The sequence below is a fragment of the Nestor notabilis genome, unplaced genomic scaffold (genome assembly GCF_000696875.1).
Source record: "Nestor notabilis isolate BGI_N333 unplaced genomic scaffold, ASM69687v1 scaffold32709, whole genome shotgun sequence".
Taxonomy (NCBI): Eukaryota; Metazoa; Chordata; class Aves; order Psittaciformes; family Psittacidae; genus Nestor; species Nestor notabilis.
In genome coordinates, this window is record NW_009943787.1 from 9,619 (window position 1) to 27,394 (window position 17,776).

At 41.0% G+C, this 17,776-nt stretch overlaps 1 protein-coding gene across 1 annotated transcript in view; it reads left to right on the forward strand.

The window, feature by feature from the left end:
* Positions 1-11,820, forward strand: part of RIPK1 (receptor (TNFRSF)-interacting serine-threonine kinase 1) — a 17,514-nt gene extending 5,694 nt beyond the window's left edge. Inside the window, exons 6-11 of the mRNA XM_010022094.1 lie at positions 965-1,041; positions 4,188-4,278; positions 6,198-6,728; positions 8,199-8,270; positions 10,461-10,613; positions 11,534-11,820. Of these exons, the coding sequence (XP_010020396.1) occupies positions 965-1,041; positions 4,188-4,278; positions 6,198-6,728; positions 8,199-8,270; positions 10,461-10,613; positions 11,534-11,820 (1,211 nt within the window). The remainder of the gene's footprint in view (positions 1-964; positions 1,042-4,187; positions 4,279-6,197; positions 6,729-8,198; positions 8,271-10,460; positions 10,614-11,533) is intronic.
* The last annotated feature ends 5,956 nt before the right edge of the window (positions 11,821-17,776 follow it).

The following is a 17,776-nucleotide window of genomic DNA, read 5'->3' on the forward strand; positions in this document are numbered from 1 at the left end:
TGAAACTTACAGAAAAGCTGACATCAGGGGATATAATATACCTTGGCTATGATTGAGGAAATACCCCATTGAAACTAGCTTCAAAATCTGTCTGGTTTAGCCTTCCATGAGCAATACAACAGCCTTTGACTAGCTAATCAGCCTTCGGACAGTCAGATCCCAAAACACTTGTAGTCAGTAAAAGTCTTGCCTGAGGGGGCTGGGAAGGAGACTTACGAGCATTCAGCAAATAACTCAAAATTAACTCCTCTTGCCTCTTCTTTCTGTCTCAGTATGTGGTACCAAAAAACCAACCCAAATAAAACATCCCATAAAACAAAAGCCTCTACGCATAACAGGAAACTGAGGTTTGGATTTAGCCAGGAGCATCAAGAGCTTTGTATACAACAGGCATATACCTAAATACTCAGAGGAAATTTGTGTAACAGGAGGAACCCATCTACTATTTCCATATTTAACCTGCATAATCTACTGCTAATGGATTGAGTTCATGCTTGCACTGGGTCTTAGATTCTAATTTTCCCATATGCAAAATTCTGATATTTGCCATATTTGCAGATTATTTCAGTAATTCCATTTTAGCAGAGATGGGATAATTGTTTACCAGATAGCTGAATGCAATTGAATGTAGCTTATTTCTTAAAATGTAGCAACCAATCTTTTGGCCAGTCAAGTTGAGAAAAGGAGCTGTCAGGCACAGATCATAGACAGGGAGCTTTCACCCTGAAAAGCAATACAACAACAACAGCAACAACAATGAAAAAAACACTAGAAATCATCCTCTTCTTGTTACTATATTAAGGCTAAACGAGCCATGTGGACAGATTCCAAATGTATATATGACTTTCTTGTTTCTGGCTTCATACAAATCTTTAAGAGTTTTGATGGATAAGGTTTGAGTAACAGTATAAATCACTTATTTTCTATTGAAAACCACTTTGACATAGTTCTTTCCTTTTTGCAGAAATTAGTCAAAGATACAGGCCATTTTACTTCCAAAAGCTAGGAAACAATATTGAAGCTGATGTGGAGAAGTTAAAAGTGAGTAACTTTCTAAGCATTTTAAAGCGTCGGTTCCCCATAACCCCTCTCTCCAATCCCAGTTATGTCCAGATTCTGTCACTTTGAGACTGGTAAGACTTGACCAAGCTGATTTCCTTCAGTGACTAAAATGGCTGGATTTCAGAGGGAGAGGAGAGCAGTGCATGTCATTTACTTCAACACTTCCTCCCAAAATACTCTTGTATCCAAGTTTGGATGTTGCTGTCTGGATAGGCAGATGAAAACAGGTTGGATGGTGAGTCAGAGAGTAGCAGTTAGTGGGTTGTACTTCTTTACCTGGAAGCCAGTAACAACTGCAGTCGTGGAGGGATCTGCTGTACCAGGTCCTTCCCTAGTGTACTTCTGTATCAGCAACCTGACAGCAGTGATGGAGTGTACTTTACAAGGTGTGCAGGTGACAAAACTAGAAGGACCAGTCAATACAGTCACAAGGGCAAGGCTGCTAGAAGGACCAGTCAATACAGTCACAAGGGCAAGGCTGCCAGCTGTAGGCTGGAGAACTAGTGAAATTCAGAAAGGACAAATGCAACTTGTTTCACCTGGAATAATCCCTGGCTTCAGTGTCAACTGGCGTCTGCCTGGCCAGGGAGCAGCATTGCTGAGAAGGACCTTAGGGTAGTCGTGAGCAGTGTCCTGGGCACCAGCTAGAGCCTCCCTGGCAGTCAGAAAGGCCAGCAGCAGGAGGAGCAGGAGGAGCCCAGCACTTGTTAGTCCTGCCATATGAGTTGGGGCTGAGGGACCAGGACTGTCTCAGTCCAGACATGCAGTGTCTCCTCATCCTACCTATGAAGAGTTCATTGAGAAGATAGAGAGCAAATTCTTCACAGCAATGATAGAAGGAGAACATGAGACAGTGGACATAAACTGAAACAAGGGAGGTTCAAATTGGATGTAAGAGGGGAAAAAAAACCCCAAACTTCCCCGTGAGGACAGCCAAGCAGTGGAGCAAGTTACCTAAGGAGGTTGTCCAGTCACCATCATTGGAGGGTTTCAACACCCAGCTGCACAACTCTGATCCCATAAGTGACCCTGTTTTGAGCAGGAGGTGGGCCTGAGATCCCCCAAGGTCTGTTGCCACCTGAGTGACACTCTGATTCTATGACAATACTTTGCAAAAGCTCCTCATATATCTATTAAGTTTCACTCATTAAATAAAATGTTATTCCTAGAGATTCAAAAGTGGCAGAATCTGATATAGACTACATGTACAAAAGCCTCTGTAAATTCTTGGTACTCTGTGTACTACATTCATCTAAAGAGTCCCAGCCTGCTTGAAAGCAGGAAGCTATACTGAAGTAATAGCAAGGAAAATTTTAAATCAGATGTTTTTGTTGAGTATCTGAGTCGGTTTCTCTTACTCCTGTGTCTGTAGGTTTATAAGTTATGATAAAGAATGTTTTTCTGACTGAAAATAAGAGAATGAGAACTTCTTGGGCTGATTTGATTACAGATTTATGAATTTACTCACTTCTGTGGTACTGACAGCTGTCAGGGAGAACTCCTGGCACTGGACTTAGGATTTTAATCTTTGTAGTGAGTGGGGCTCAGGAGAGTACATACCCAGTTATTTTAAATAAGAAAACAACTTCCTTCATGAAACTGTTAATTTACAGTCTTCTTTAAAGTGCTTCTTTCTGTCACCAAGTCTACAATTGTGGAAACGAAAGTTTCTGGTTTAGGGAACGTGATGTTTATGAAATACTAGTGACTGTTGGAAAGCACAGTAGAGTTTTGTGAAATAAAGCTGATAGAACAGATTTCCTGAACTGGTTTGACCAAACTAACTCACGATGTGAAGTGTATACATCTGATTTGTGATAGTGACCCCGAATCAGGATCATGGTCAGTTATACTAGCTGTATTAGCTGTGTGCAATATACATTTCAAATCATAGGGATGAAAGGACTACTTGGAAAATGGGCCATGGGCCATGAGTCTTCTATTTTCTCATGAAGGAAAGCATCCATTCTGATCAGGGCACAGAATGCAAATACAGCATCCAAGGCAAGTGAATGTGGTGAATGAACTATTAGTACAGCTTCAGTAGCAACTTGAGTTAGAGGGTTGCACACTGGGTATAGCCCCCCACTAGCAACTGTAGAAGCAGAGTCCACAGCCTCCTAACTAAAAGGACCACAGAGTCACAGAATGAGTGTGATTGGAAGGGACCTCTGCAGGTCATCTGGTCCAGCCACCCTGCTGCTCAAGCAGTTCAGTTATTCAAGTAAAATCTAAGGACCCAAGATTGTAATGTGCTTTAGAATGTTATCTATCTGTTGCTTTCAGAAGTAAGTAGATTTGGGGGTGGGGTGGATGGGGAGGGAGTAGCAGTTGTTGATTTTTAACCTGTGAAAGTACGACTTGGGTTTAATTAAAAAAAAAAAAAAAAAACAAACTACTTTTAGAACTTATGAGTAAGGAGCACTGAAAGAAATAGAGAAAATTTTTTTAGGTAAAATAGATGTTTTTCCAGGGAAGTCTGAATAATGGGAATATCAGAAGATTAGAACAAGAATGGGTTTTGCCTTCAATCTAGTGAAGTGAGGATGAGGGCTTACAGAAACGAAAATGTACCGCTTATTTCTGAAGATTTGCTTTAAACTCCTTGTTTATAATACTCACCATAAAAGTCAGTGTGGTCATACCTGAATATAAATCTTTCTCACCTCTTCCGTATTGATGAATATTCTTAAAATAAATATAATCCACAGAACAGGGTGCACGTTTGCTACTTTGAGCTCAGCAGCATCTTCTCGCCAAGATTGCTTGCAAAAAGTCTATTACGTGCAAGTCAGACAATCCAAAACCACTCTCTCTGGGTTAAGCTCATACTCATGTAAGGAAGGGTATTGTTTGGCCAACTCAGAGTATTGTATTCTGCAGTTGCATTGCAGTCCTTCCTCCTTTCATTGAAGACAAGATTTCACCCATCCATAGCAAAGCAATGGGTATTTTTTTGTTAGGCTGTGCTCTCTGCAAGGGTATGGGATCTTTTCCCATACCCAGATTCCCAGATTCATGGAATCTGTTTATCCTGGTCACTTTGCTGTGAAGCTGTGCCATTTCCTATTCTAAGGAACTCCCTTTGGTTAAACTTTTGCCTATAAATTCTTTCTTATATGCAGGAAATGTGGCCTGTGTCAGATGAACTGCTGGATAGGATGCAATCCCTTCAAATAGATGCTGTAGCAGAAGATACCAGTAATGCTCAAGCAGGTAAGACACTTACTAGCACATCATTATTCTATGCATTCTGCCAAAGATAAAGTTGTGTACATGTACAAAGTAAGTGATCTTACATTAAGGGGATATGAAGAGACTTAATTATTCAGCATTTCAGAAAGAATTGTAATCACTGAAAAGACTAAATTTGCTGCCAGTCTCCCAGAAGTCATACTTAGATGAATTTTCTCTCTTTTCTCTTGTATTTTCCATCACATCTTGGATGAGTTGCATGTTTCATGGTTTTATAGAGCTGTCTCACTGATGCAGGATTATATAGTTACAGTTTTGTAGAAATGTATCTGGAATTTTTTACCAATTTTTTTTAATGGCAGAGGATATAGGATCATATTTGCAACACCGATTTGCAAGCAACAATATCAAATTCATCAGAAATTAGATCCTGCTAAGTTTGCTCACACCATTTGAAAGACATTACGAAATGAATAATGGTAAACTGTAACATACGGCTAATAAGTCTTCCCTAAAGCTAGGTTTGCCGTAACTGTTCTTCAGTAGAGCTGATGGACTTTGTAGGGCAACTCTACTGCTATGTTTCAAAATGAGTATAATTACATTTCCCTAGCAGAAATAATCACGTATGGCTGCAGCAGATGACGTGTTTTAAGTACAAAAGGCTTTATTGTGAATCTATCTACCCTGCAGAAAGATATCTTGACAGCCTGTCAAAGTCAGGTTTTTCTCTCCAGTCAATGGCCATTACTCAGATAGTGGTAGTGAAAGATATCGCACAGGATCTGTTCATACATCTCAAACTTGCCCTGGAGAATGGATGCCATGTAGTTTATGCTAATACTGAATCGCTAATAGCTGTCACTTTTGATGAGGTTGTTCCTGTATTAGATCATTCCCCCCATTCCCTCTCTAGCAGCAGTAACAAAAGCAGCAGAGTGAGTCAGACAGGAGGTGTACTAATATACAGACATAAAAAGGAACTAGTCTGAACTCATGTAATTGGGGGTGGGGGGACGGGAGACGACACAGTTCACTGGCATCATCAGTGCTAAACAGAAGCACATACATACACTTTATTCCAATTTTACAGTGGTCTGTGAGAGTCCCTTGCTTTAGGCAATGTACATTGCCAGACAACTGTGTCTGTACATTGTACAGACAACGGTGAAGCTTTCAGAACCTTTTAAGGAAGCACCTGTAGTTCTACCCTTAAAAACCTAAGAACAAATAGTAACTAACAGATTTTTACATTCTTTTTTAGTCTTGGAATGCTGCAGCATGATCCAGATCATAACTCAGTCTAGTTCAAGCCTGAAGTGGCGCTTCCTTTGATAGTGAGAATTAGTTTGAAGGATGTAGATGACAAATTATTTTATTTGGTAGGCATTACTTGTAAAAGTGTATTCTTTGGGATTATAAAGAATAAACAAGGCAAAAAGGATTAATTACAAAATACCCAGGCAGATATTTTACATAATGATTTGCAAACATGACTTAAATGACAAATAATTTGTGCTGTATGAAATAACACCTATTACAGTGGTGTTATTTTTCATCATTTTGCATTCTAATTTTGCACTGATTAAACCCCAGTTAATGCCAGTGGAGAGACAGCAGTAAATCAGACCCTGCAAATGCCTGCAGGTACTATTTTTTTCAGTGGTTGAGAACTTGATGTCAATATAAGTAGAGCATGCAGTGAATTCTGACACCACTTAAATAAGTGGGATTTTGACACCGATAGCTTAAACAAGCCTGTGCTTCTTAGATAAAGCTTGTAATACTTCTCTGTAAAGGCATTCTATAAAATAAAACACAGCTTCTGCTGGAAGTGATGATTAATATTAAAGGTAGATGAATAGATTCTAGTGTCATTACAACAAGCTGTATAATTGTATTTGGATGTATTTAAAATATTTAAATTTTGTCCCTTTCAGATCAGCCTAATTCTCTACACAGTATTCAAGGTCCTGTGACCAGTCAGGTTAATGAAGACCTGTTTGCTGCCTCCCCTGAGAACCAGCCTGTTGAGAGCTGTGAGATCCCACTTACATCTGCTGATAATCTAGAAAGAAAACTTCAGTGTGAATACAACTACCATGTATATGGGAGCCGGATGGATAAAGCAGTTATACCTATAATATACACCTCTGAAATGAGAGAGGAAGAAAGGAGACGTCGAGTTTGCTATGATCCACATGCAAAGCCATCTCCTACTCTGTGGAGTGAGCTGCATCCCAGAGCTGAAAAAAAAAGATCAAACACTAATCCATTTATTTGGCCAGCCGTAGTAACACCAAAACAGGGAACTGTAGATATTTTTTATGGGATAAACCGTAACGCAGATGCTGCCTATGGCTTGAGTTCAGCCAGTACCTTTAACCTAGGCACACCTGTGCCTGAATCTGGCCTAAACCCAAAGTCACAGACCAATGCAAACTGGTATCCAAATGCAGACACAGATACAGGTAAGATTCCTCCTCCTCCAACACCTATGTTTCTGAATACACACTTGTTCTCTAAAAATTAAGTGGTCAATAGCATCTTGTAGTTTGTGTAACACTTCCTGCTAGCAGTTGATCTGCAATATAGCAAAGAGGGATTTATTTCATGAAGTTCTCTGTCTGCTTGACATTACTTCAGGTTGCTAAAACAGTATCTTTGGCTTCCTTATGCTGCTTTCACTGATTTCAGACTGTCAGTTTCAAGTGAACCATTTCTAAAGCATCAGTGTAATAGAGAAGCATCAGACCCAATATCTAACTCTTCCACTACCAGCCAAATAATAGCAAATGGCAGATACTGCTACAGCAGATACTGCTACAGCAGCTACCAAAACAAAGAGCTGCTACCAGTCATTCTAGGAAAGCAGTCAATAGCTATTGACTCTCAAAAATGTAACATTCATACCATAGGTTCTGCTTGTGCAGAAACCTCATTTGTAGCATTTCAGAAAATAAATGGGTATTTTTAGCTTGATTTGCAAAAAGGTATGAGACACTTAAGGCTCAGGGGCCCAACAAGGAGCTGAGGCTTATAACTGGTTTCTCCAGAGAGCTGTGGCTGGTGCTGATGGGGAGCTTCTGTTGTTATTTGCTAGTGAGCTGTGGCATAGAAACATGTGGAGACAAAGAAAGAGAACACTAAGCCTTGGCAAAAAGTATACGTAAAATGGTAACTAGAAGGCAGGGATTAGAACCGTCAACATCACTAATAAATTGAATTCTTCTGTTTGAAAGAAAAAATAAAAAATAAAAGTTATTATAGAGAGGCTCCATGGAATAGCATGGCAGATATTGGACTAAGATGCAGAAGAGCTGCATTACAGCTCTTGTATTGGTGTGTTGGGTGACCATAACTCAGCCACTCTTACTGCCCCAACATAAGTTCAAGAGCTCATCTGAGGGCATCCAAAACAATTACTGCCCTGGGCTGGAAGTTACATCTCTGCCAAACATTACTGCCACCAGCAGAAGATGCAGTGGTGTCCATGCCTTTGCTAGAGCCAGTCACAAGCAGCATGCTCGTACAAACCGCAGTCAGCCTCAGCAGTAAGCAGTAGGAGCACACTTGGGAGTTTGGAATTTGCCAATTTGAAGACCTTCTATGAGGCAGCTCAGTCCATAACTGTTGTGTGCTGTGTTCCCACACTGCTGCCTACTAGCCAGGTGTTCACACACCCATGTGGAAGCCCATTGCCCTCACTGGGATCCAAGGGTGGTTAAAGCTATTAGTCACTGAGCAAAACCCTGATAAGGTTATTGCTTTAAGAGAGTTACTCAAAGGGATATAATAATTAAAAAGCTTCTCGTCTCTTTGTATTTAAGAGCACAAACTGTGTAGTTATACTGTTACAAAAGATGGCAGTCATTTTTAAATACACTTGCTTTATTTACATAATGCTTTTGACATTTTTTTTGTTTTCCCTTTTTGTTTAGGTAACACAGATTCCACTTCTTTCATAAGGGGAACTTTTAGACGATGTGCTAGTGTGCCCAGAGCAAGTGTAGGTAAGTGCTGTAGCCTCTATGTGTCCTAGTAGCCCACAGGCTGTGCATTGCATCCTAAACAGTAAAGCAGAAAACTTCAGGATCTTGAAATAATTTATGTCATTGCTTAATACCTCTAACCACAGTTATCAGTATCAGTGTGCAAAACTAATTCCTGTTTCTAGAAGGACCTGTACACACCATTAAATGTGTATTTGATGGATCATGGACAATATCTTTTTCTATGTGAAAGAGCTTTTAAAAACCTGAAGGCATTGTAACATCTGCACAGCAAAACCAGTCACTTTCTTAGATTAAATGTCACATTGCTGTGACTTTACCCAGCTCGTGAACCACACATGCATTTGGGACACCTGTCCTTTCTTGCTCTGGATTTTGAATACAAATCTCTAGCTGCAGGCTTTGTGCTGATCACCCTTCCTTGAGGCACAGGTCTCTACAGTTCAACTGTCTTAAGCTCCTGAAATTATGTCCTGCCATTTAGGAGTTGTTAATATAAGCTCCTTTCAAGATGTGTGGCTTGGGACACCCTCAACTCTTTAATTAACCCTTTCAAGGCTTGTCCAAGTTTGTAAGTGGCTTACACTTACAAAGAAAACTGGAAACAGCAGGTTTCTCTCTTCTTGACTATATGCTCCTTAAAGTCTTGACATAATGTCCCAAACATGACAAACAAGAAAAGTGTAGAGGCTTGGGAAAGGAGGTATATAAGCACAGTAACTTTTACTCTTGACAAAGCATTTGTATGCGTTTTCATGTCTTGTGCTAGCTTCATTTTGCTACCAGTTAAGAAAATAACACACACATGAGATTTCTTAATTTTTTAGCTAAAAATATGAATGCATTTCTCAAGTCCTTCACCTCAAAGAAAAAAAAAATATATGTACAGGAATCATAATATTTTGAGACATGATAAAATGCATTCCGTTTGTGCAACTTCTAGAACCTAATCATGCATACATATAAGTATTTCTGACTAGCAGTTTCAGGTTAACAAATATTAAATGCATTTAATCATTTTCATGCATGACCATAGATCTCCACAGTTAACCTTGTAATGGAGTGTGTAACGAGGATATTTGTGCATCTAATCCTCATTTTGGATGATTAAATACAGAGTTTGGTGTGTCATTTTAAGTATCCGTGCTTCAGTTTTATACCTAGGTTGTGATATTCACCATTTAAACTAGAGTCAGAATATTTAATGGGTGATTATCCAAACAGAATTCAGAAAACACTGTCAAGAGAATAGAAAACTGATGTCATCCAATATGACTAGAATAGTCAGTTTCATGTTATGTGTGGAAATCAGATAACTAAGCAAAAGACACCAAATTAGGTGTTTAACTAATCACATACAAATAAACTACAGGTGCAAGCTCACGGAGGTGCACACAATTTAGCAGTGCAATCAGTGCATATTGACTTTTATTGCTGAGGATTCAAACCTTAAAGGAGAAACATTTTTTGGTAAGGCATCTTGGAAAACATTCTAGTCTTGCCTTAGAACCAAAAGTACAGAACAGGGGAAAAAATAAAAAATACATAACAAAAAGAGAAATGTTGTTGAAACAAACACTTCACATGTAGTGCACTGTGAAAATAGATACAACTCAAGAATACACTCCTAGATAGCAGAGATGAAATACACTGTGAAAGGGAGATGCCATCAAGACAGCGTAGTATAACATGGAATATAGAAACTTTATGAGCAACTAGAAACAAATTTCTGTCGTATCACAGAACTTTGAAGTCACAACTGTAAATGTGAATGTACATCTATGAAAAGTAAAGCTGGGAGGCAGAAGAAGTAAGGCTTTAAAATTTAAGCAAAAAGTGCTTTCAAGTAAAGACTACTTCATGAAGTTGTTAGCCGGCAAAAAGTGAGGCTGCTACCACGCATTCCTAAAGTGCAGGGAATATTATTTATGTCTAGTAATTACCAGCATGTAAGGCTTGGTTATGCCACTTTGTCATAAAATAGAATAGGATTAGCTTTCACTTTGTGAAAGTACGTTTGAAAATACACTTGCAGTTGCCAGTAGATGGCTATTTCTGCATTAAATGCAATAAAAACATTTAATCACTGCCCTTATTAGCAGAACTTTCTTCCTCCTTACCTCATGTTACTTCTTGACATTTGAACAATATGCAGTTGATTGTAAAATTGTATTAAACTCCCTTATACAGAAGAGTCAGTCAAGTACAACATAACTAACAGTTCTGGAATTCAAATTGGATCCTACAATCACATGAAGATTGAAGAGCACAATCAAAACATCAGCCCTTCTCCTGTTGCTACAGAAGAAGCTTATAGGTATTATGAAGCAATTGGTGTGTTTGGTAAGAGAAATATCTCCTTAGTTCTGATGTATTGTCTCCATATATTCTTCTGAAAATCATTTGGTTTGGAAGGTATGAAAGCAGTACAGCTTTCTCCCTCTGATACTTGAGAAATAACTGTTTGGGTCCTTTTCTTCTATGTGCGTAAGAGTGTATAAAACAAGTAAGAGTTTGTACTAATACTGTTCTGTAATACCGTGTACCTCATTTGTCCTGTAGTTTTATGACCTCTTACGAGACACCAGATACAAGTATTGATGTATGTGCATCAAGAGCAAGAGGAGTAACAACACTCAGATTGGTAGAAGCAAGGTTAGGATTGGCGGTCCTAACCTGGCTGTGTTCAGGTCATAGAATATCCTGAGTTGGAAGGGACCCATGGAAGTCATCAAGCCCAATGCCTGAAACCACACAGGGAAACCTAAAAGTTAAACCAGATATCTAAGAGCATTGCCCAAACGCTTCTTGACCACTGACAGGTTTGGGGCTGCAATCACTTCATTCCAGTAGAAATTGGAAGATTCCGAAATTCAGTTGATTTTTGTTGGTCAATACCAATTTAAACTATCACTGTGTATTCCTGAGTAAACAAATTACGAGTGTCCCAGAATATGAAACATATCATACAGACAACAGTAAGCTGTGTTGGAACTCTGGGAAGGAGCTTTTCAATCTCACAGGTTTAAGTGATTAACTGTGATAGCCTCAGATCAAAAATCAAGTCCAGCAACTGACCTGTGAACACGTGTGTCCTGAAGTGTTTCTTCCCTGGCATCATTGGGTAAGACTGCCTTCAGTGAAATCCACTTCTGATTGTTACCACTAAAATTCTACCAATAAGTAGTCGGGGAAGAACAGGTAGGATAGCAGAAGGAGCAGAAGAAATGTTAAACAATGCCATTTTCTTATACTCTTTGCAGATGATGAAAGTGCCCTGACTGATGAACATCTGAGTCTAGTGAGAGAGAAGTTGGCCAAACAGTGGAAGCACTGTGCTCGTAAACTGGGCTTATCTGATCCTGAGATCGATGAAATTGATCATGACTATGAGCGAGATGGACTAAGAGAAAAAGTTCACCAAATGCTGGATAAGTGGGCAATGAGGGAAGGTGTCAAAGGTGCTACAGTTGGAAAGCTCGCCAAAGCCCTTTTTGGCTGCCAAAGACTGGATATCCTTAATAGTTTAATGCAAATCAATGAGGAATAAATTGACAGAGAATGGGGAGAAAATTAGGGTATTTTTTCCTGAAGACCTTCCAATAACAAGTAATAATTCTGAACATGCTTTCTGGAGCTCTCTTTTTTGCACAAACTTTTGGGAATAAGTTTTTTCTGCCAAGCCATTCTCAGTGAGTACATCCAGTAAATCAGAAAGTTTCTGTCAAGATAATTGGTTTTCCAGAAGGATAAGCCAGGAGGGACCACAGCCAGGACAGCTGACCTGAATGAGCCAAAGGGACATTCCATACCACAGAATATCATGCTCAGTATATAAACTGGGGGGAGTTAGCTGGAAGGGACCGATTGCTGCTCAGGGGCCACCTGTATATCGGTCAGCAAGTGGTACATCAGTGTTGGGGTGGGTTTTTTGTTTTATCTCTCTCTTTGTTATTATTACCCTTTTCATTATTATTAGGGTTAATTTTACATTACACTTTAATTAAGCCATTCTTATCTCAACCCATAGCTTGAGCCATAAGCTCCAGCAGTTGAGAGTTAAAAGCAAAAAAAAAAAGATGCCTTCAACTTCTGTGAGTTTACAAAACTACAGTCATTTTAATATGCTCATGCTCAATGTCAAATATACAGCTGTAAAAGAACTTCATACCATGCATTGTGTTCAAAACTGAAAATATTAAAGTATCTGATATTGAATGGCCTCTGGGTATAATCAGCATAAAACCAACATAAAAGAGACTCAGATGAAGTGTTTAAACCAACTGTGATGGAACCTTATGGGGAATTCTGCCATGCGTGCTATTCTTTCTTCTAGGAGGTCTTTCAGCTGTGTACCTTCGCTGTCTTAGTCAGGGGTACAGCAAAATGACATGGAAAAGAAACGTAAGCGTTGACACGCTACAGCAGTCTTTAACCACTGTTTCAAAGAAGCAGGGTTTGATCACTTCCTAAGAAAAAGCAGTGACCTTTTTGCTGTCCATTAAGCAGAGCGTTTTCTCTTTGATCTATATGTTGCATCAAGCAGCTTTAAATAAACTATGCCACTTTTCTAGGATTGACTTTTCAACATTATACTACAACAAATGAAAACCTTTCAGCCTTGTAGGTATATGGAAAATAGAGTAAGAATCTCAGAGCCTCTGAAACACACCCAGTCTTGTACATGGTGAGAAAGAGCTACAGGGAAACAAAGTAGGAAGGATGATCTAGTACAAGCAGGGCCACAGCAGAGGTAGCTATTACCTGGAGGGCTTTCTTCCCTGTGTCCTAGTGCCCTCTAGGCATTTTTCCACCCCTCCCCCATCCCAGTTTCTACAGAGTACAGAAAGTGCTCCTTGCAGCATGCCAGGTTTCCCTCCTAGCATACCAATGAGCATCAGGAGTCAGCCGACCAATGTTCATTCATTCCTCATCACAAAACAGCACTTAGGGAAAGTGCAATTCACACTCATACCCTTAATACAGCCCCTGGGGAGAAGGGAATGGGGGAGTTAGGATCAGAACAAATTCCAAAGTCCAGAAACTACCTTTGTGCTGAAGAAAGTATTGCCTATGAGTGAAATGAAGGAGACCAGAGTCCTGACTTACGCAGGATTTCCCTCTCCTCCTCTACAATGCTAAGTGTGTCACTTCCTTTCTCTTTAGCACAGTTTCCTTGTCTCTTCGGTACAGACACTAACTTCTGCCAGAACTAAGATGCAATCAGATAATAAGCATTAAAGCTTATTATTAGAGCTCAGAGAGATGCTTGATGAGACCTCTTTGAGACAAAAATCCACGCTAATCACCTTAACAAAGCAGTAATACTGCTTGGATTTTGAGCAGTGGGTTGCAATTTCTGGCCACCCACACACATCTCAAGAGAATTAAATGCAGCATCAGAAGGGACATTGGGTCACTGAGTTCACTAAATAGGTACATTCAACCCCTTCCAAAATCATATAAAGAACTGCCTTCTGAATGTTACTTTTGCCCTCTCCAAGGGAGAAGCTGCTTCTGCTTTTGTCCCAGGGTATTTCGAGCAGTTTCGGGTCTCTGAATCTCTAGAATACCTGGTCTCTAGAATACCTGATTCTGTGAACAAAAATTACACGAAGACTGCTTAGATTTACAGGCTGGAGATCGTACTCAACTTTGAAGTAATGAGACCATCTCACATTGATGTATCTGCACTTGGAATTATAATGCAGTTATTCATGAACATATGAAAAGTACAGAGATGCTACTTAGGCTGACAGACATCTGTTCTTTGCTCACGTAAGAAAGGTAACAGACAACATAAAGAAAACAATTCTTAAATGCACATCTGTGCCTTAGTTTCTTCATCAGTCTGAAATGTTCTTTGAGTCAAGGTACCTGGGATCTTGTACTACCAGCTGTTCTGCTTATGACAAAGCATCCTTTTCTTTGCTGTGTAAACCCGGTTGTTCTCAACTTGGCTAGTATTCTAGCTAAATAGGCCTCCTGCTACGAAAACATATGCTGCTACTCTCCACACTTCACAGCTTCAAAACTAATTTCATGTCTACTCAATCTTTCTTGCTTGGAAGGTCAATACCAAATCATAGAAACATCAGCATTTTCACATCTTCGTTCTGAATGTGGCAATTCACCACTACCCAAATCTTACCTCTTTATGTAGCTGCAGCAGCGGGGTTTTGTTCCAAAGTGAAAACACTTTCCTGGAATTATCAATATCCAAGAGGCACAAATGCCCAAGTAACAAAACAGGCATGAAAATAGCAGGATATTGCACTTGATAGAAGTAGCTAAAATAAAAGGCAAAAAGGATCAGTCAATATGTACACAGATTCAAGAAGCAACTCTACAGCAAGAATCAAGATCTACCTGGATCACAAGGGACCCCAACCAGACACAGATACCGCTGTCACATATCTAAGGCAGGAACTGATGGCCCTGTACTAAGCTGAAATGAGGCTCCTTGGCCCATGAGCAGAGGGTATGGGTGAGACCTCAGCTGAGGCCGATCATGGCCATTAAAGCCTACTAGTGCCCTGATGGCCCTGACAAATTAGCTGCTCCTTAAAAGCTCCAGATTTAAAGCCTAGCTAGTGGTAACGATTCTGGTGTCTTGTATGGGATTGCTGCTGCTGATAGAAGAATCTCACGTATGGATGAAAGTAATGTCTTTGGAGACCTGGAATTAGTCTTTTTGCCTGATCTTCCAGCATGTCTCAAGTTGTGTGCATGTTCCACTATGTCAATATAACTGACTTTTCTAGATTTTTCTACAACCTGAGGAAGTACAAAAATAGTAGATACATGTTTTCTATCCAACCAGGAATCAGAAGGCTACTTTGTCCCTTGCAATTTAATAGGCAAACTGAAAGATCTCACTGTTCTGTCCCTCACAAGAAGTTTGGGAAAATACTTACGGGCTTGGAAATGGCATTTGAATGACTCTTTCCGCTACTGTTCAGTTCTGTAAGGAACAAATCCATGCAGCATTGACAGTGCAGTTGGCTGCAGGGGCTGTGAGGGTTCATCACAGGTGACAAAGTCCAAGGGTGCAGCAGTGATGCCCTTCAGAGCCTTGCATAATTCTGACAGCAGCAGCCAGTAGTTGTCGCTAAGCACAAGTTTCTGACTGTAGGGATGACCTTTCTGGAGAGATGGGGCAACACTACGGAGGAGCAAAATAATTACAGGGCAGTGAAGAGGGAAAGGGAAATCTGGGTCTGGGGGGACATTACCAACAGAGCAGTGCTACCTCTTTTAAATGTGTGTGTTTTTCTTTTCCATGCCGTAGCCAGAAATAGTTCCCAGAACCTGAACCATCAAGCAGTAACTAGACAAATAAAGATGTTTTATGGGAGAAAACAGTACTAGTGCCCCAGTTGTTCTCAACTCTTTCACAGGCTGTGCAAGAGCAAGCCTGTGTCTGGCTTGCTCAAAGAATTTTCCTTTCAGACAGTAATTTATGAGGAGAACATTTCTGAGGAAATTGTTGGGCTGAAATACTTAATTCTCCCAGTTGCCCATCATTATGTCTAAACCTGCTTTACTGACAAGAGTGGATGTTCTGGTGAACTGGGTAGGTTAACAGTCTGAAGCTGTGCGTTTACACTCTCTTTGTCCCTGGATCTTCCACCTGCTGCATCCAACCTTGGCAGAATCCTGTTTCTACAGCTACATCTTCAGCCACTGCCCTGTGAGCCCAGACAGCAACTTTCTCCTTGGGAGCAACTGTATCCTGTCACCCCTCATGGTGCCAGTCATTTTCCTTACACACATAGAAACAAGTCTTTTGCCAGTGCCATTTCTGCCCAACTGCCATGTAAGTCTGTTTCTTCCCAGGCCAAAGAAGGTGGGACACTCACTGTGGGAGGGATTGCATGGTCCAGGCACTTGGGACAGGAATGGCCACTTCACAGGCTGTGATGGAAGGCCTGGAGATGGCACATGGTGCAACACCTCAACTGTGACAGCCTCTTCTACAAAGGAACCACGCAGCTTTTGTCACACTGACAGGGGAGTTAACCCATCTGGAGCTACCCCATCCTTTTCTTAAGAAGTGATGCATAAACGTCCCCATCTCCCTTTTCTCTCATTTGGTGAGGGCTTCTGGTTTTACCTTTCTACTTACTTCTTGCCCTGCCCCTACATTTTATGATGGACACTTTCTACCTTATCACTTAGTTCTTCAGCACAGATTCTGAGAATGTGTTACATCTCCATCAGCCATAAAAGTTAGAGGATATGTAGCTAGATTGAAAAGCATTTTAACAGGTATGAACTTGGATACAGGATTGAGACCTTTCTGTCTGAAGCTCATAGTGATACCTGAGACAGGAGCCCCTTTTGATTTATGGGAATTGCAGAATTCAGGAGAAATAAATAAATAAATAAGCAAACAAACAAACAAAACAGTTTGTGTGGCAGAAGACCAAGCTACCTCTTTCCTAAACACATAGTCAACAGCCACCTCCAGTCATTTTCCACCAGAAAGAAATGTAGACAGTGGCACAACAAAGATGAGCCTCTGAAAGTGACCTAGGAGCCAAAGAAACTGTAGGGGCTTGTAGATGTCATTGGGCAAGAGTGAAGGCAGCTTGTCCTAATAATGGATTGCTTGTAATTAGCCATTCTAAAGACCTTAATCTTAAATGGTTTGATCTGCTCAGGGGATGAACTGAACCTGTATGCTCACACGGTTAATTTCTCTATGCACTGGGATTTAAGACTGTCATTTACCTGTAAGACTTCTCAGTCCCATGCAAACAAATCATAATAGAGTGGGAAGGCTGACACTTGAGTAGTCACTGAGCTCCTGCTGGGCTGGAGCGAACACGTAACACTGACCTGTCTTGAGGAAATCCCACTCATCCACGTATAAGGCAGGAGACCTTACTTCTTATGCCTGTTTCAAGCCTGATACCAGCTCTACAGCTTTCTGCTATTTTCCTCACTACCTTCGCAGCCCTCTCCACCATCACTCTGGCCGGCTGTGACTTGTTCTCCTCCACACTTGGAAAGCAGACACCGGTGAAAGCGGCCAGTCTCCTCAGAGCTTTGTGAGCAACCTGTGAGAAGGTCCAGAGGAAAGTGAGACCAAATGCTGTGGTGAATGAAGCTCAAGCAGGCTGCTCCAGAGGTGGCTGGCCCCATGGAGTACGGACACTTGCCAGGCCAAAGCCCCCGGCCAGGAGATGAGTGCTCTCAGCAGCCCCTGCAAGCAGCATTGGTGAGGCAGAGCTAACGATTACTGCCGGGTGCCTGGGGTTAGCATGCAGAAGGCATCTCCTTAGGGGAGCTGCAGCCCCCAGAGCTGTCCTCACTGACACGACCGCCCTAGGGCGCCTTTCTCCAGGCAGACTTGGAGTCACAGATGACCACCACGTCTTCTGTTTTCTCACGGAGCTTCTTGCAGCACGGGCAGAGGTGCAGGTGCTTAGGACTTGTACCCCCCACGGCAGGGATCTTCGCTCCCAGCGGACTCAGCCTCCCGCAGAGGCGCTGCAGCC